General features: G+C 53.5%; 1 protein-coding gene across 2 annotated transcripts in view; it reads right to left on the reverse strand.

Annotated features, from left to right (window-relative positions):
• Positions 1 to 480: 480 nt before the first annotated feature.
• Positions 481 to 19,644, reverse strand: part of APBB1IP (amyloid beta precursor protein binding family B member 1 interacting protein) — a 111,082-nt gene continuing 91,918 nt past the window's right edge. Inside the window, exons 11-14 of one of the 2 annotated variants that reach the window (XM_004470780.5) lie at positions 10,502 to 10,600; positions 9,811 to 9,970; positions 3,131 to 3,234; positions 481 to 1,263 (exon numbers count right to left, since the gene is read on the reverse strand). In XM_004470780.5, coding sequence (XP_004470837.3) covers positions 784 to 1,263; positions 3,131 to 3,234; positions 9,811 to 9,970; positions 10,502 to 10,600 — 843 coding nt within the window. In that variant the 3' untranslated portion in view covers positions 481 to 783. The remainder of the gene's footprint in view (positions 1,264 to 3,130; positions 3,235 to 9,810; positions 9,971 to 10,501; positions 10,601 to 19,644) is intronic. The other variant, XM_004470779.5, reaches the window with a different exon arrangement.

Raw genomic sequence — 19,644 nt, forward strand, 5'->3', positions numbered from 1 at the left:
GTCTTTTTGCTGCGTCTTGTTTCTTTGTCCGCTTCTGTTGTCGTCAGCGGCACAGGAAGTGTGGGCGGCGCCATTCCTCGGCAGGCTGCTCCCTCCTTCGCGCTGGGCGGCTCTCCTTATGGGTGCACTCCTTGCGCGTGGGGCTCCCCTACGCGGGGGACACCCCTGTGTGGCCCGGCACTCCTTGCGCGCATCACACGGGTCAAGGAGGCCCGGGGCTTGAACCGCGGGCCTCCCATGTGGTAGACGGACGCCCTAACCACTGGGCCAAAGTCCGTTTCCCTCGTTTCCTTCTTTATCCTCTTGTGGAATTTCTGAAATTCTGAGGATCATGGAAAGTCATGGAAGATACGTCTAAGATCAAGACTTTAAAAGGCATAGTGACTCTGAAAGCAATATTTAAAAGGTCACATATATTATAAAATATTCAGTTTTGATATCTCTTTAGACTTCTATTATTATATTCCCAGAAATACCACCTTCAGGGAAAAAAATGTAACCTTTATTAATTGAATGCGTCTGAAAATAATAAAATAAGAACATAAAACATCATTTTAGGTAAGTTGGAAGGGAAGATAAATTCCACTTAAGTGAAAATACATAGAAAAGATATGTACAGGCAGATGGTCTCAACTCTGTGTTCGGTTAATGATCATTAATGGTCTCGAGCAATTCTGAAAAGTTTCTCCTCATCCTCAGTCTGCACACTGGGCGTTTTGTGATAATGAACCAGATGTCACAAACCAAGGCGCGGTGACGCCGGGGTCGGCCGGGGCGCGCGGCCTAGGCCACGTTGCCTCTCTTCTTCTGCAGCGCTTTCATGAGATCCGACATGAAGTCCTGCTCCGCGCCTCCCCCGGCCCGGGGGGGCGCCGGGCTCTCGTGCCTCTTCGGGGGCATGGGGGACTTCTGGGGGACAGCCGGGGACGGCTTCCTGGCGGCGGGAACGGGGGCCGGCGGGGGCGGGAGCGGCAGCGGAGAGCCCGCGTCCCCCGCGTCCCGGGCCAACGCCGGCGGCGGGGGAGGCACGAAGGCGGGGGGCGCCTCGCAGAAGTCCGGGGGCGGCGGGGGCAGCTCGTCGTCGTCGGCGGCGGCGGGCGGCGGCGGCGGCGGCGGCGGGAGGTCGTCGGGGGGCGCGGGGAAGCCGGGGCCGCAGGTGTCCGAGGAGCGGCGCACGGGAGGCGGCGGGGGCAGGCTGGCCTTCGGGAGCGCGCAGGCCCGGGGCGCGGTCCGCTCCGGGGCGCCCGGGGCTGGCTTCTTGTCCTTGAACAGAGCAAAAGCGCGTCATTCCGGCAGCCTCCGTGGGGGCGACATTCCCAGGGGCGGGTGGGAGCCGCTGGCTTGGTTCCCCCCCTGCCCACCAGGAACCCACCTGCAGCGCCCCCCCCCCCCCCACGAGTCAAATGCTCCTTACTTTTCCCACGGGGGTGCACGTCCCACCTCCTCCGTGAGTGAAAGGTTTTGCCACGTTCAATGACTTGGTGATTATCCTGAGATGACACAAGCCCCCTGGGAACCCACCTTATCCAGGGGTTGCCATCTGGCTCTGCAAAGGCCCCACAGCTCTGAGCTGGTGATGGGATCACCTTTTTCCACCAGCTTACTTGGCAGAGAACTTGTGTTGGCCTCGCTGAGAACAAAGGGGCTTTATCCCAGGGCTCGACCTTGCCCAGGCCAGTGAAGAGCTTGGCTTCTCTGGCTAAATGCTTCCGGGTGGCGGTGTGGTGGGGCAGGAATCAGGAGCCCTGCTCTGGGACCCTGGGTTTACCTGTCCTGATCTGCAGGAGAGCAGGATCCATACCTTTTACCACCTCTGGCACACGGGTGAGGTGAGGTCAAATGAGATAAACAAGTGAGTTCTCAAAAGTAAAATCATGCTGCATGTGCTCCTGGGGGAAGCCAGGACACGGAGCTTAGTTAAAGGCTAACAGAGACAAAGCCTTTTGTCCACCAGCAGTGGAACACAGGCTAATAACTTATATTTATCCGCTGCGACATTCCGGAGAACTTCAGGCAGCTGATTTGAATCCCTCTGTTTTACTGCTCATTGTCATTTCCAATACTCATTTTGCCAGGATGCCATTTTCTTTCTTTCTTTGTCTAATAACATCTTACCACTGACCGTTAAATTTAGAAGTTTTTTTGGTTCCCTAACAAAGTGCCTTCAGGATTGACTTTCTATTTCACTTTGTTTATTTACTTAGCATGATAAGCTAATTAACTGGTGGTGGTGTTTTTTTTTAAATTTCAGAGCAGGCAGCCTGGCAACTGTTCACACAGTTTTGTGACTTCTATTCTGAGATTCTTTATTGCTCTCAGCATTTTTCAATGCTTCTCTTTAACTGGCATTACGGAAATCATTAAAATAATACTAGCTGAAAAGTACATGGGATGAGGAGACTGTAAGAATGGAGAAGAATATTAGAACAATACAGCTTTTAAAGGTCTACAATGGTTTTGAAAACTTACAACAAGTTCAGTAAACACCCAGATTTAATCGTTTCCACCACGGGGGGAAGTGGATGAGTGAAGGGGAGAATGAAAAGTGACTGAGCTGAACATAGGGGCTGGAAGAGCTGAGCGCTCTGCGCTGTCACAGGGGCGTCAGGTAGTTTTGAATCACGCATGGGCAACAGTAAACGGAACTTTCAGAGTCACCTGCGATGCCGTGGGTATGATTAGCTCCTCTTGTACAATGATTAGATTTAAATCAATCTTCATTAAAATGCTCAACAGGTGGTACCACCTGGCCAGTGTTTAAGAAGCGGTTGCCGCTGCATCACCCCGAGGTGGGTGTAGACATTCATGCGGAAACCAGGAAGTACTTATACTCCCATGAAGTACAAAACATTTACCAATCTCCAGCCCTAAAGAAATATCCTTACATTTCCCCCAAGTGATCTTAGCTGGTTTTAGCTTGCCATCTGGCCTATCCAACTAAAAAAAAAAAATTGTAATAATTTTAAAAAGTAAGAAAGCAATGACCTAAATGGGATCCCAGTGATTTCTGAGTTATCGAAACTGTATTTTGCCATTTTTAAAAAGCAGCGTCTGGAACACTGTCGTGGTTTGGAGTATGGGGTTATAGGTGGCAGTCTGGTAGAATTCATGCCCGTGACTCTGGCGTTACCTTAGCGGCTTCCGCTTGTCTGTGGGCCTCCGGGACGCCGGCGCTGGCCGAGGGGGCAGCCGGGGGGATTTGGCCATTGGGCTGGGTGGCGCCTGCTTTAAGTCCTAGAGGTGAGAACAGAGAAAGACTGAGTTCGGCATTCTCAAGGCTCTGGAAAGTTCACCTCCAAAGCTGAAGAACCGGGTTTCCCGGCATGTTCGCCAGCAGGGGCCATGCCCAACACCTGAGTCGGTGGCAGAACGTTCCGTGAGAGCCAGGAAAGTGGCTGCTTTATAAAGCGAAATCTGGATTAACGAGTGGCCCTAGAGCAGAGCATGTTTTGCTTTTGAAAACTCCCTGGTAATTACAGACTCAATCCTGAAAACCTCTCTCTTGAAGATTTTGTTTCCCCCTGGAACGGATTTACCTAGTTTCATACCACGCTGAATACAGCAGCAATTTTTGGACATTGTCCCCAACACAAAGCAGGGCGACACAGAAAAGAGTGGGCAGGGGATGGGTGAATGGGCAGACCCCCTGGTAGACCCTGGAAGCAGATGCCATTTTTCATCAATTCTGACATGCGCCCGTTTTCTTTCCTGTTGCCTTTTCCTTGCAAAAGTCTGAGTCATTGCGGCGTGACAGCTGTGAGAGGATCCGACGGGAGCAGCTGTGCGTGGACCTCTCTGGCCGCTAGGATTGCCCCTGGGGGGCATGGCAAGCTTCCCACGCCCCGCGCCCAGAGCACGTTGGGGTCTTCTCATGCGGAGGGAGACTGCTGCTGCTTCGCTCAGGACCAGCGAGTCATCAAATGGTTCTGAACTGACGGTTTCCTGACTTCTTCAAATAGTTTCCCAATAACCTGATAATCCTTCATCTCCCTAACAAATCAAAGAGGCTGTTAAGGAATTCCAGGACACTGGAAAGAGGAACGGGAGTTTAAGGAGACGTGGGGTATTTACATTGTCTCAAAGGAGCGCTCCACAAATGACGAGGTGCAAAGCCAAAAATACTCCATGCCAGAGAGAAACTGGGTGACGTCTTAACCAGGCGATCAAAACCAGTTTCCAACAAGGCGCAAATAGATACGGACGCTGCCGCCAGTGACCCCGGGAAGCTCACACCTGCACTCACGTAGTGTCACAGCCCCGACTGCAAAAATGCCTAAATGAATTATGAGGAGGCATCAGAAAATCCAAACTGAGGAACAGGGTATAAAACAAACGACTGCCTTCTTAAAAATGGGTATGCATTGAGAGACAAAGGAAGGCTGTGGAACTCTTCTGGAAGAAAGGAAACTAAAGAGACGTGATGACGAAATGCAACATGAGATATCTGACCAAAGCCTGTGCCAGGAAAAATGATGCTCTCAAGGACATTATTAAAGCCAGCTGGCCAAACTGGAATGTGGACTGTAGTTTAGGCAAAAGCGTTCCATGAATATCAAAATTTCTGAATTTGATAACTCAGCTATGGTTGGTAAGCTAGGTAGCCTTGTTTTCAGGAAATGCAAACTGAAGATAAAAGGCGTAAAGGGGTATGATATATCTAATTACTCTCAAATGGGTCAGAAAAAAAAATATGTATATGTGCAATGTATTCTATTGCAAGAGGAGGAGGGGAGAAAGAGGCCCATAAAGCGCAGGGGCAAAATAGTCAATACTGGGGACTCTGGATAAAGGGTGCATGAAGTTCTTTGCACTATTCTTGCAACTTTTCTCCTCAGATTTGAAATTATTTAAAGAGAAAGAAAAATGATATTGGTGTCCATTTATGCATTTAAAATAATTGAACTGGCTTCTCTGACAGTTTGCTCCTTCTAGAACCCCCGTTCCTCGCCCAGCAAGAGCAGCCGTCTTCACGCTCGCAGTGGGTTCACGGCCCCGTGGGCGAGCGCTGCCAGGAGGAGCTGGGCAGGTCTCGCTGCACCTCTGAGGCCACGGGAACGCAGCTCTCAAACGGGCCAGAGCTCTGCGCTGGAGGACAGGCAGCGACAGGAGAGAGGCTTCACCGTCTTAGATTCCCAAGTGCTCCACTTCCTCATTTCCATTGCTCTGTTCCCTCTCTCCCCCTTTTCCTTTTTTTTTTTTTTTTTTCACATATTCCAAATCCTTTCTTTAAAGAACATGTAAAAACCTTTTTACAAAATTAAAGTTGAATATTGAAGGTTATTGGGGGAAATGCCTTTGGAAGGCAAAAATTCTATTTTTTTTTCCTGCTTTAGTCTGAACACATACACAACAACTTGCCTCACATTTTCATGGAACTAAGGTGTTCGTGAGAACAGATAAGACCCCCTTTATAATAATATCCCAAATACTCCAAGCTGCCATCCTCCATTTACCAGGAAGTCCAGTATTTTCCCTGGGGCTCTGCCCCATCCTGAGACCGCTCATGGGCACTGGGTGTCACATGTTATCCGTATATTCCGTGGGCCCACCGACTCGGGATCTGCCTGCCCCAGGCTTGTTGCATGAACAGCAGCAGCTGTCAAGTAGCATCAGCCTCTCCCCTTGTCATGTCCCTCTAGGAGTTCTCAAAGGAATTAGGGGTTGGAAGCTTATCAAACACATGACAGCAAATGTTTTACGGAATTCCAGAGCATTCCAAGGAGAGGCTGGAGCATCCCCTCCCCCGCTTCTTAGCCAGTATGGTTTGGGAAGGGCTGAGAAGGGCACACATCCCAGGCCGAGCATGTCTGAGGACCATGTCCTCTTGGAAGGGGCAGGGAACAGAGCCCTCCTCAGGACTTTTTCAGCTTCTTTGTGCTAAGGTTTTGAGCTGCATGAAAAACACAAGCCTAGAGCTGTGAGTGTCACTCCTGGCCGCCTCCCGGGACAGCCTGCCTACGAGTGGAACAGGAACCTGATAATACCATTTATGCCCCTGGATCCCGCTATGCCTGGAAGCAGAGACCCTTGGACATTCCAGTTATGTGGGTTAATACATCTTCACCCCTCACCCCCCGCCCCCTTTTTTAGCTTAAACTAGAGTGAACTGGATCTCTGTCAATTGCCCTGTAAAGAGTCCTGATGAAAAAGAGTTGCTAAGGTCATACATTTCATAAGTTCAATGACAGCCTCCAGGGTTGTTCCCTAGAGTGAAAGGAGACGGCAGCTGAGCTAGGGTGAATTATTTGCTGTTCCAGACACTGATAAAGGACCACGCCTCCGTGCTTTCTCAGGTGGGCCATCGTAACCAGAAACACGCTTGTAACATTTGCTTTGTGACTTCCAGCCAGCGACCTGGACCTCCTCCTGCATGTTCTCCTGGAAATGTGAAGAAGGAAAAGGCAAAGGAAGGGCAGAATGGGATTCTAGATCAAAGTTCTGAAGTAAAGAAAGCCGAGGAGGCCTGAGACAGAATGAGCCCGGGGCTCACTGCTTCCAGTCCTTACCAAAAGGTTCCACAGCAGCCTCAGGATTATTACAATTGTCCTACAGAGGACAGTTATCCGGAAGGACGGGTGGGAAGAGGCCATGTGGAGGCGGGAACAGCATTTGTGACGTCTCTGAGGAAGGAGGGTGCTTGGGCTTTGGAAAACCCGGGAAAAACAAAAGGCTATTCTGCCAGGGAGACAGAGGGGGAGGAAAGAGGCAGGAGAGCTGGGTAAGTCTCGTGATACTCGTATGGGCCCGGATAAGGATTTGGGACATCATCTGAGAGCAACAGGACGCCTCGGTGGGGGAAAAATCAGGTTTACACTTAAAAAGGCAACCGGATGCAGAAAGGCTGGAGGGAAAGAGTCCAGCTGGCACGACACTGCCTTAGGCCGACGGAAAGAGCATGGACAGGAGATGACAGGTGTGGGCAGACTTGGCAAGCCCTTAGCATGGAGACTCGGGAGGACTTAGGACTCTGAGGTTTGGGGGTGGCTGAGCTTTTTTTTGCGGGTTCGCCTTGGTATCGCCATAGGAGGCGTGCCCGTGGTTTGGGCTGGAAAGGGGCTCCCTGGGTGTCCTATCACCATAGCCCCTACCAGCACCCACAGCCCCACGGTGACCTCTACTCTGTGATCATAACTGGTAGAGCGAAGGTCCTGACAAGGAGGAGGTTTCTGACTTGAATGAGCACTGCTGGATGCTGCTAAAATTGTAGAGAGAAAGACCTGGGCCCCGGAGGGCCAAAACTCAAACTGCCGTATCCTCCAGAGTTTCCTCTTTATCTTTTGAGATTTGAAATCCGCAGCCGACCCAGAGAGCCTGTCAAGCCCAGGTTCATGACCTTTGACTCAACGCACAATAGAGCCCCCCTGCCTAAGCGCCCCCCCAGAAGAAGGTTAGACCCTGGCCCGATAAGAGGAGGCAAGTTCATTTCCTTTCTGGGCTGACAGAAATCCTTCGCCATCCCTAGAACCCGGAAGCTGCTTCTGTTGTGGCTCCTTTTGCTGCCAGACTTCGGTGTCGGGAATAAAACGCTGTCTCCGACCTGCCTTTCGCAATGCTCAGATGAGCCCACGCGTCCCCGAGCAGACCAGCGCCCCCTCGAGGCGGGCAGGTACCCCAGCAGCCGCCTCGGGATGAGGCAGGCCCAGGTGTCTTAGCTCACGCGTCACCAAGCAGCTTAAAAACACCCTGACTCAGCACGATGAGCGGCAGAGCCGCCCTTGCGAAAAGTGCCGAGAAAAATGGACAAAACTCGGCAAGAAGTGGAACTATTTGCTCGAGCACGTGCTCCCAATTTCAGAGACGAAGCGTCAGAGGAGAAAACATCCCTTTGGCTGTCTGGAAAGGAAAGGGCCCTTGGAGTTCTCATAAAGCAAAGCATCCAGAGCCTGATGGGCCTGGCTTGGGTCGGATCACGTCGGTCAACGTCAATCAGAGTAAAAAAAAAGAAAAAAAGAAACGTCTTTGAAAAATAGTCATTTAAGAAACAAAACATGAGCCATCTACGTAAAGACGGTTTGGCGTTTTTCCTCCAGAGGGCCCGCTCAGCTCTGGCTGGATTGCTAAGGTGACTGCTTCATCTTGAGGGATGCACCATGATTTTTTTTAGGTTTGTTTTAGGAGGTGCCGGGGAATGAACCCAGGCGCCAGGTCATGTGAAGCAGGCGCTCAACCGCTGAGCTCCACCCACTCCCAATGACCGTTGGTTTTTTATGTTTGGTTATTTGTTTGTATGTTTTTAGGAGGGACCAGGGATTGCACCCTGGACTTGGTTCATGGGAAGCAGGTGCTCAGCCGCTGGGCTCCACCCGCTCTCCAATGAGAGTTGGTTTTTTCGTTCATTTGGTTGTTTGTATGTGTTTAGGAGGGACACGGGATCGAACCCTGGACTGTGTTCATGGGAAGCAGGCGCTCAGCCGTGGAGCTCCGTCCGCTCCCCCGTGATGGGTTTTGGAGTCCGGGGGGTAGCAGGTGCTCTGAGCCTGGCGGAGGAGCACTTCCAGGAACGACCCCTGATGACCTCCCCTGGGGCCTCACGGGTCTGCTCGCCTCAGCAGGGGCTCGGCATTCGCTGGCGTCTCGAAGCGGCTCTGGGGGGAGCCTCAGGTAGTTCCCTCCCCCTGGCCCGTGGCTGGAGCTTCTGCCCCCCGGCAGTGCCCGGGGTCTTTCCCGCACAGGAGGCCGACAGGCGCCCGATGGTCTCGGAGGCCGAGTCCGCGAGCGGCTGAGGAAGCACAGCGCTCCACGCGAGGACACCTGAGCGTTCAGGCTCCCCAAGCGGAACCCGGCGCCCCCGCTGGAGGACACACCGTCCTGCCCTCTAGGACCTCGTGACCGGTCTCAGCCAGTCTCAGCCACCCCCTGCTTATTAATTCAACAAATATTTCCAATACGTCAGACCTGGAAACTCTGGGGAGGCGCTGTGGAACAAGCAGGAAAGGTCTTTGTCCTTTTGAGACTCACAGTCTAGCGGAGGACGCAGGCAACAAGCAAGTGAACGGATAGGTAAAATAATCACAAATTGTGTTAAGGGCTCTGAAGAGAACAGGGTGCTTCGATATTCTGCAGGGCACAAACTCACCACTCGCAGGGCAGCCAGGCTGGATAAATCTATACAAGTATCCTGACACACTGGGTCAAATCTCCCTCACTGTGACTTGCACACCTTGAAGCTGGGTTTCCCCTTTTGAGTGGCTCTTCCTAGGCCCACCCAGTAACACTGGGAGACAGAGCTAGGACTTTTCTGCAGCACATGGCCTCAGTGCAGGCATTTATTGTGAAGACACTGTGTGTGCGTCACAGCTCAGCCCCTCAGAAGCTACAGGACACCAGCATGCCCGGCTTCAGGTTCCCCGACTGAGGAGCGGGTGTGCGGTGGGGACCCAGCAGGGCTGGTGTTAGGACAGAGAGGAGTGGGTGTGAAGCAGCAGTGCTCCCACCCCGTCCTCGGCGCGCCGTCCTCCCTCGTGAGAACACGAGCAAGTGCCAGGACTGGGGGCGCTAGACAGGGTGCCACTGAGGCAGAACTCCAGAGCACCATCTCGTCTCTGGGCCGGAGCCTTAGACGAGGATGGCATTTGCCCTTGGAGCAGGTGCATCTCCCTGCTGGCTCGCCCTGAGGGGGCACTCGCCACCTAATCCACAAGCGACAGAGCCTTGCCTACGGTTCCTCCCCAGGACACATGCAGGTGGGATCCAGAGAGAGACATTCTGCACAGCGTTACAAGGTTCTGCTTTTACAAAGCACGTGCCTAAGCCTTGACCACAAGTTCAGGGCCTGGAAGCCGGGGCCAGAATCTCCCGTCTGCCGCGTACCTGTGGGCCGCGCACCTGTGGGCCGCGCACCTGTGGGCCGCGTACCTGTGGAGGGCGGAGCGGGCGTCGCTGGGCTGGCGGTGCCCAGGCTTGTCCATCGTGAGGCGAGCCCGGCCCTGGCCATGGCCCGCTGGTAGTTATCGTAGAGAGTCTTTCCGTACTGTGGAGGGAGAAGAAAAAAGAAGAAAGCAAAGAATCCACTTATATTGAAGTCTGCAGTTCATCGCCATAAACACATTAGGGAAAAAGTTATCCTATGGCTACTCTTTTTACCCCTTGCCTGGGTTTTACTTTAGCACAAGTATTTCAATAAAAAAATCCATGTCTTGTTTTTTCTCATGTTAAGTAACTTCCCAGCTGAGCAAAGTCAGGGGATACTTTTATCTTTACATTTGAGAGCTTCAGCCACCCAATTCTACGTAACTCCCCTGTGATGACATGCTTTTCTTCTTAGTGGCACACTGAACTGGCAATAATCTCCATGAATAACTATCGGAAACATCTCAGGTGAAGGAAACCCTCCTTCCCATGTTCCGGGAGAGGCCATGTTTCTATCCCTCCAATTTTAGAAACCCGACTGGGCAAATAAACAAGATAATGCCTGTGGATGCAGCCAAAGATGTGCATGGCTGTTTCACAAAGACAACAGTTAGGAAATTCAAGACAGGGGGATTTCCACGGGCACGCTCACCTTGGCAATCCTTATTCCCATGATCCACTGATTTAAGGTTCTGGCGTCATCACAGCATAGATACCTGATATACTGCGACTCCTTCTGAATCTGAGGATGCTAGAAGGAAGCGGTTTGAAAAGCAGTTTATGTCTCCATCCACAGACAAAAGGATAGACTAAACGAGGGGCAGACACACAATGGCGTATGATTCAGCCACACAAAAGAATGAAGTTCTGAGGCATGCTACGGCCTCGATGAGCCTTGATAACATGCTGCTGGGCAAAGTTGGCCAGACATGAAAGGACAAACACTGTATGATCCCACTTCTATGGAATATCTAGAATGAGCCAAATCATTGAGACCGAAAGTAGGTTTATTGAGGACTTATTGCTTAATGGGTGCAGAGTTTCTGTTGGTGATGATGGACAAGTATTGGTAATGGATGGTGGTGAAGGTAGCCCAACATTTTGAATGTAATTAATACCACTGAATTGTACCCTTGAAAGTGGCAAAAACAGGACATTTCATGTGATATATGTTACCCCAATTTATATTACATATAAACCCCCAATTTATGACAGCTTAATGTATTAGGAGTTCAAATCACCTACAAATTTTTTAATACTAACAACATGTGTGATTTATTGAGGTGGTGGCAAAAAAATGACTGGTGATAATGTTAGCACCAGGACGAGGTGTTTTTAAAAAAATGATTAAATTCCTGAAGGATTTAAGAAATGTTACATGATTTGTTATAAGCACATCCCTCTGTGTTATCAGCCCTGATTTCCATTTTGGCTTTTTCACTTCTTAAAGCCTTCACTTTGATCACGTCTCTAGATTCACAGGAAAATGGCGTCGCTTCCCCATTTACCAGCGAAAGGGCCTGACGTCATTCTTATGTTGCAGAAGGAGCAGCTCTGAGACCTGTGGTTTGTGCCTCAGTCCCACGGTTATTTGCTATCAGTAGTGCAGAGTTTCTTTTGAAAAAATATTTATTTATCCCCCCCCCCCCAGTTGTCTGCTCTCTGTGTCCATTCACTGTGTGTTCTTCAGTGTCTGCTTGCAGTATTATCAGCAGCACCGGAATCTATGTCTCTTTTTTGTTGTGTCATCTTGCTGTGTCAGCTCTCCGTGTGTGCGACGCTATTCCTGGGCAGGCTGCACTTTTTTTGCGCTGGGCGGCTCTCCTTACGGGGAACACTCCTTGCGCGTGGGGCTCCCCTACACGGGGGACCCCCCCTGCGTGGCACGGCACCCCTTGCACATATCAGCACTGTGCGTGGGTCAGCTCATCACACGGGTCAGGAGGCCCTGGGTTTGAACCCTGGACCTCCCATGTGGTAGGTGGATGCTCTATCCATTGAGCCAAACCTGCTTCCCAGTGCAGAGTTTCTTGATTCCCCGCCCCCCCTAGTTTTTCAAACTGTCATCTCCCACCCAGGCAGGTGATGCCTCGAGAAGGGATATTTCTGGTGTCCAGTGGCCTGGGCCGTGGGGTGCAGCATGACCCCAGGCTCTCCAGGCCTGCTGCGAGCCCAGTGGGCAAGCTCAGAGGGACAGGCCTGGGGCCCTGGCCGTGCAAACCCCCTTCCTTGGGGCTCCTGGCCCCTCTGCCCTGGCTGGGTGCTTAACCAGGCTCGCTCTCCACTGCCCAGAAACCCCAGGGCTGCCTGGGCGGCCCAGGGCCCAGGTGTGGAAATAATCGTCAAAGGAAACAAGCAAGACTTCCTGTTCAGCTGCAAGCCGGCGACCCGGCCCGGTTCTAAGGACTGGGCCGCGCGCATGTGCCCGGGCACTATAAGCTTTATTACAAGGACGAGTGCGGAGCCCACCGTGTGTGTGTGTGTGTGTGTGTGCGTGTGCGTGTGCGTGTGCGTGTGTGTGTGTAGCCCTTTCTTCTTCCCCAGCTCCTCAGAGGGGTTTGTTAACCCTGCCAGGACAAGCCCACGTGGCCGCTGGTCCTGACGCCGCACTGAGATGCCGGGGAGCCAGGGAACCCCTACCTGCTGGCTGGCAGACAGGCAAGGGCGAGCGGCCAGTTCCTCCACGAGGACTGCGGGCTCCCCTCCACTGCACTTTTGCTTCCAGCCTCATCCCTGACGGCCAAGAAATGGCTGTGCAAGGCTGACCTAAGCAAGGGGCATGTTCTGGAAACTTCCTTTGAAAGGCGGGGCTCCCTGGGCCTGGGAGGCAGCGTCTGGGCAGTTACTTTGCAGGTCTTTGCGGAAAGGTTAATGAGAGATGAGATGCACAGAGGTCAGGGGCCTGATGTGTGGTTGGCGGACAGAGGTCACGACTCTACATCTTGCCCCGTGCCCCACTAGAACCGCGCAGGCTCCGGACCTACCACCTGGAATCCCTGTACTTAGATGAAGCTATTAGGCCCCAACTCTAGGTTTTAATGATCCCACAGAAAAAAGCAGAAATTATGCCAAAGAATTCCTCCCTCTGTCCCTTTGAGCCGATTGGGGAAAATCTACTCTTATGCCTTGATCTGACCACTTCCTTTCTTTGGGCCCTTGGGCCCTCAGAATTCGCCTTGGCATCTCCGCCAGCAGGTCCGTGCGATCTTGCTCAGAAACCCTGATTCTGCTGGCCCCAGGGCAAGGCCCCCCCCACCCCGGGGCCTCTGGGGTCGGCTGTGCGTCTCCTTTCCAGCCAGCAGGTGGCAGCAGACACGGCCGGATGTGCGCCTTTCCCTGTCCTGGCGGTTCAAGGCTCCCTCCGTCATTCCCGTGTCAGATTGTAGTTTTGCAAATGTTGCCCCAGTCATCCTCCTTCTGGAGGCCTTTAAAGCTGGAAATCCCCCTCAGCTCAGATAAGATGGCCCAACAGCAAAAGGGATTTGTTACATTAATGAACCGAAAGGTGATATTGATGAAAACTGTACTAAATCGAGCACTTACTCCTGGGGGGAATGGGACGTTCCATGACGCCCTCAGCGGTAAAATCTGCAAAACCAAACCACAGGCCTGGTCTTTCAGCGCGGGAGACGCAGCTCCCTAACTCAGAACAGTCTCCCCATGGCCAGGGAAGAGGAGCACACTTCGGCTTCTAAGGCATTTCCATGTTAATACTTCCTTGAAAGCAGCTCTTTTCTTCCCCAGAGTCATTTAAGAAATTGACAAAACCTTCAGCTTTTGATATTAACTATATATATAAAAAATAAAAAAAAAAATTAAATTTATTTCTCTTCCCTACTTCCCCACCCCATTGTCTCTTCTCTGTGTCCATTCACTGTGTGTTCTTCTGTGTCTGCTTGTATTCTTGTCATGTGGCACCAGGAAAATGTCACTTTTTGTTGTTGTTGTTGTGTCATTTGCTGTGTCAGCTCTCCGTGTGGGTGGCGTCATTCCTGGGCAGGCTGCACTTTCTTTCACGCTGGGCAGCTCTCCTTACGGGGCACACTCTTTGCGCGTGGGGCTCCCCTATGCGGGGGACACCCCTGTGTGGCAGGGCACTCCTTGTGTGCACATCAGCACTGTGCATGGGCCAGCTCCACACGGGTCAGGAGGCCCAGGGTTTGAACCGCGGACCTCCCATGTGGTAGACGGACACTCTATCAGTTGAGCCATAACCACTTCCCATATAGATATATATTTTGTCCTTGTCCATCGGGAGCCAGGCCCCCAGGAGCGGGGACAGTAAGTCTCATTGTGTTTGCAACGACATGCCCAGAGCAGCTGCCTGTCTGGAGGTATCCATGTCAACAGCCCAGGAAACAACCCCGGAAGGATGGGATTCACCCGAACACAGTACAACGTGACAATTCCAGGAACTGTAACGACTTCTGAGCACAAAACAGAGGCGAGTGCCTGTGCACTTGAGCGCTCAGGGCGCCCCTCTGATGCTGGGCCGGTGCTCATGCTTTCCCACGGCACTGGGCTGCCTCGCTCGCCCCTGCACCCCGGGGAGCTCGGGTGTGCGCAGGGGAGTCCCGCAGCCAGGGCCCTGAGGCCCCTTGCAGGCCGCAGCCGGTACGGTTCCAAGACGGGCTGCTCCTTTCGAAGCCCTTGGAAGAGCAGAACCCCGCAGGCTTCCAGGCACTGCCCTGCGAGCCGCACTTCCCCTCCAGGCTCGCCTCGGGGCCCCACCGCAGGGCCTATTCCCCGAGCCTCTTGCTGAAAAATGGTTTGCAGAGGGGTTGAAGGAAAAATGCTGTTCAGGGCCAACACCTGAGTCTTTCGCAGTCGATTTACCCTCTTAGGACCCGCAGCACCGTTCACAAAAGGGCGGGCACTCGCAGGACCTCACGTCAAAGGCCCCTTACAAACGCACTTAGGGGAGCTGAGTGCCCGGGGCTAAGCAATCTGCCCACGGCCCAAGGCAGGGGCAAAAACAGAGCCTGACCCAGGTCCCCTTTGTTCTAAGATCCCTGCAGAAGCTAACAAACACCCGGACCCTAGGCATAGGAAGACGAGCAGGAGCGCGCCCGCCCATCACCAGGGAGGGCCAGCAGGGGCACTGGTGGAGGAACAGAGCTGCGGCTCCTCCATGGCATGGCAAGTTTCACGCCGAAGCATCGAAAACAGAGGCATGGCCGGGGCTGCTTTGGAGGAGCCATCTCAGACGAGGTGACAGAGCTACACATGCTATGTGGCTAAGCCCGGGAACCGAGGAAAGAGAGGCAGAAGTATCCTACAGAGGAGTCCGTGGAGGAGTCTCATATGCCAGGCGAGCACATGAGATGCTGACCTCCAGGCATGGACACGGAAAGCCACAGAGCGATGCGGGACAAACAGGCAGTGGCTTTGTTTTTAATCCCCCCTCATGGCCCCTGCTTGCTGTCTGCTCTCTGTGTCCATTCGTTGTGCGTTCTTCTGTGTCTGTATCTAGTTATTTATTTCCCTCCCCCCCTTGCGGCTTGCTTGCTCTCCGCGCTCTGTGTCCATTCACTGCGCGATCTGCGTTTTTTTGCTTGTCTCCCTTTTTTGTGGCATCACCTTGCTGAGACGGCTCTCTGCGGAGCCTGGGGGCAACAGCTCTCCCTGGTGCTTGCGGGCCGGCAGCTCTCTGTGGCTCTTGCGGGCGAGCTTCCCTTCACAAGGAGGGCCCGGGACATGAACCCGGGGCCTCCTATGTGGTAGACGGGAGCCCAACTGATTGAGTCACAGCTGCTTCCCCTGTGTTGTTTTTTGTTGTTATTTGTTTTTCAATTTTAACTCATGTTTAATATTTCAACATCAATTTTCAATAGATAATTATATAATTGGCCATTAAAGAGACCAGTTATATACTTGGCCATTAAACAGCTTAGAAGTGAGATGTAAAAAAGTTAAGGTAAGGTTTTTTTCTCAAAGCAATGGTGACGAATGGCAGTGGCCGATTCGCATGGTCTCTGGTCATATCCAACGACTTGGCTTCTAAGGCACACTTTTGTCTTTCCTTTCAAATAGATTTCCTCATACCCCAATTTTCTTTCTAGAAACCCTTTAATTCAACAAATACTTATTACGTGCTCTTGGTAACACCTACTGCTGTAGGTGCTGTGGATACAGAGGGAAGTAAGCAAACACAAGCAGAGCTTGCACACATCTACAGCGCCCGAGTCCTGGAAAGGAAGCTCCCACAGGGGGAATTCTGGGGCTAAGCCAGCGGGGACGCCGGGCCTGGGGTGAGCAGGAGCTCGGGTAGACAGGTGCGTCGATGGATGGCCAAAGAACCCGCTGGGGGGTGGAAGACGAGGGCGAGTGAGGAGGGAATTCCAGGATGGTTCCTCTGTTTCTGACTTGGAAGAGTCGGTGGGGACAGCACCCCCGGGGGTGTGAGATGGGGCTGGCTGACATCTGAGCTGGGCGCGCAGGCCCGGGCTCGGGGGCCGGGGGTGGTGACGGTGCTCGCTATTCCCTGGGAGCTGGTGGCCGCAGGTGCCAGCTGTGGACGTCGCCGTGAATCCAACCTCGGAGAGCGTCAGTGCGGGGAGGGGACGGGGACCCGCAGAACCGGAGCAGAAGGGGGACAGAGAGGGCTGCAGGCGGAGGAGCATAACACGAGGAAGCTGTCATCGTTGCGAGGAGCTCACCAAGAGGACCAGGAGCCCGAGGGCTGGGGAAGGGCGCGGCCGGGGAGGGACCTTCGAGGGCCTGTTCCAGGAGAGGTGCCGGGAGAGGTGCTCGGCTCTGAGAGCGGCACCAAGCCAGGCGTTTTCATCTTGATCACTGATGTGTGCGCAGAGTCGCGGCGGGCTCTCAATGAATACTTGTCAGTGAATGAATTATGTGGAGTAAGGACTGGCAGAACACAGACGGGGACATGGAGGCACAGAGCTTCCTCGAGAAGTCCGCGTTAAAGGGCAGGCGGAGGCCGGGGGCTGGCTTGGAGGGTGGGGCGGGTGGACCTGAGGGGCCACTGCAGTCCCAAACCCAGGACTGCCTGGCCATGCTCACACCCAGGGGACGAGTTCCCTGGACAGAGGTGGAAGATGCTGCTGCGAAGGGATGGTGTGGTCCCAGGGGCGCGAGCGGCCAGGAAGCGTCTGCTCCAATGAGGGAGAGGCAGGAGGAGGAGGCCGCTAGGGCAGGGCAGCGCAGGAGAGCGGGAAGTCAATGAGGGCGGGCCAGCCCTTCCTGGCCAAGTTTCTTCAAGGTGGACGAGGGAAGCGGATTTGGCTCAACGGATAGAGCGTCCGCCTACCACATGAGAGGTCCAGGGTTCAAACCCAGGGTCTCCTGACCCGTGTGGAGCTGGTGCCCTGCCACGCAGGGGTGTCATTGCATAGGGGAGCCCCACGCGCAAAGAGTGCATCCCATAAGGAGAGCCGCCCAGCGCGAAAGAAAGTGCAGCCTGCCCTGGAATGGCGTCACACACACGGAGAGCTGACACAGCAAGATGATGCAACAAAAAGAGACACAGATTTCCGGTGCCGCTGACTAGAACACAAGCGGACACAGAAGAACACCCAGTATACGGACACAGAGAGCAGACAACTGGTGGGGGTGGGAAGGGGAGAGAAATTAAAAAAAAAGTAAAGTGGACGAGGGCCTCAGCTCAGGTTGTGTGAGCAGGAGCAGGTTGAGCAGAGCGTCGGAAATGCCTCTGGATGAGGCAGAAACCCGGGGGAGTTGCTAAAATTGCCTATGAACGCTGGAGTGCCCGGGTCAGCAAAAAGCAGATTCAAAGACAAGAAGCGTGTGGTTTCGCTCAGTTGCATGAGCCCCAAAGAGGACGTGGGCTTGGAGCAGGCTAGCAGGAGGGGGTCTAGTACTAACAGGAGGGGGACCCCAAATGCCAGCCCCCCAAATCCCGGCCTGCAGGAATCAGTGAGCCCTCCATTTACGACTGGAAGCTGAGGGAGCTGGTCTGCAAGACAACCAAGTCTGCAACTAAGAAGCACGAGGGACGCTGGGCTGGTTCATGAGCCTCTGCGGATTTCCACTCCCACATCTATTAAATAGGGGGCTAGCACCTCCCCTGAAGGTGGGTGAAGAGGTGATACGAGGCCGGGAAAGTCTCAGGCTGTAGCTGTGACATGGCAGGCGCTGAGCACAGCGTTAGTTACTGCTGAGGTCAGCAGGGCTTCACGTGCATTTCCATCATTCATTCATTCATTCATTCCGCAGATAGTGGCTGAGCATCCAAATGCATCATGGCCCATCACCATCGTGAACTCAACAGAAGGAATCCCTGCCCTCCAGGTGTTTTTACCTTCTACCAGGGGAGAAAGCCGATGAAATAACAAAACACCCAATAACATAGTTTCCGACAGTGAGAAAGACGATGAACAAAACACAAACAGAGCGAGGGGTGGGGCACAGCTGGGAGATGGAGCGCAGCCCAGGCCTCTTTCCGTGATACTCCACTCCCTCTTGTCAGTTCTCGGCACAAACCCCGTCGTTTCTTCCAGAATCCACTTACTGCCATTGCCCAGCACATCCAGCCAAAGAACGGGGCGAGAAAGAAGTCACAAAGGAATAGCTCCGTCACAAGCGTGGGATGGGCCTGCGCATCCAAGAAAGAGCGGGTGGCAGGAAATGGCTTTTGAGCTGCCAAGGCCTTTCTTTGGGTTCAGACACCTGTTTCCGGGGGTATGAGCAGCACTGTGGGGTCAGGGGTCCCGCCACGTGGCCTGCAGGGACGGGCCTCCCAGGGTGGACCAGCACGTCAGCTCCGTGGACTCCTCGGAAGCGAGTTCCTCGGCTTCAGCCCATTCCTCCTGAGTCAGGAACCCTGAGCCAGGGCCCGGCGAGCTAGGACTGAACAAGGCCTCCAGGGATTCTGTGCGCCCTATGGTTTGAGAACCACTGGCCGATAAAACGATGCCACGAGCACCAGAGGACAGCCACACTGCGTGCCGTTTATGGAGTGCCAGGGCCAGGCTCGTGGTTTTGGGGGCACGTCTTCTTTAATTCTCCCAGAAGGAGTGGGGCTGGACGTATCCGTCTGTCCAGGGAACCACACAATCTCACCATGTTTCCTTGTGTCTGGAATTCCTTCTGCAATTTGAGTCCAGAGCCTTTGCTTTTTAAAAATCTGCTCACCCTAAGGAAATTTTTGAATACCCAGAATTTTTTAACAGTGGCCAGAAAGGGAAAGAAATGGTGAAAATGTTCCTCAACCAATTAGGTTCTCCAGACCATGAGAGACCCTTTCCCTCAACAAATTAATGAAAACAATTCCCAAGATATTGCAGAAGGAATTGGGAAGGAGAGCAAAGGGCAAAACAAGCAGGGTGCCAGTGCTGGAGAAAAGAAAGGATTGTCATCCGGAGAAAGGAGGAAATGCGGGTTCTGCCAGGGCTGCCCGTGACCCTCTGGCCTCGATGCAGCAGGCCCGGCGGCCTCTCCACCTTCAAGGCCCCTCTCCTCGGGAGGCCCCAGGCCCCTCTTGACCAGGCCTTGGATATGGGGGCTGCCAGCCGCATGCCCTGGACTCAGCCCTGTCCCCCGTCAGATCATCCCAGCCCTGCCGTGACTCGAGGACTTAGCCCCGAACTTGTGACTCAGCGAGAAGCCGGCTTCCTGCCCTGCAGACAGCGCCTCCTCCCCCCCCCCCCCCCCCCCCCCCCCGGCTCGGCGTGGGGCCAGCCTGGGGTTCAGCCCTCTGCCGCCTCTATTTGCCCAGCTGAAGGGCATTTCCTCCAGGCTAAGCTCTGGTGGTGGATGCTCAGAATTAGGACCCTTTCTAATAATGTGGGTGCAGAATTTGGGTGTGCTTAGGAC

The sequence above is a fragment of the Dasypus novemcinctus genome, chromosome 5 (genome assembly GCF_030445035.2).
Source record: "Dasypus novemcinctus isolate mDasNov1 chromosome 5, mDasNov1.1.hap2, whole genome shotgun sequence".
In the NCBI taxonomy this organism is placed as follows: Eukaryota; Metazoa; Chordata; class Mammalia; order Cingulata; family Dasypodidae; genus Dasypus; species Dasypus novemcinctus.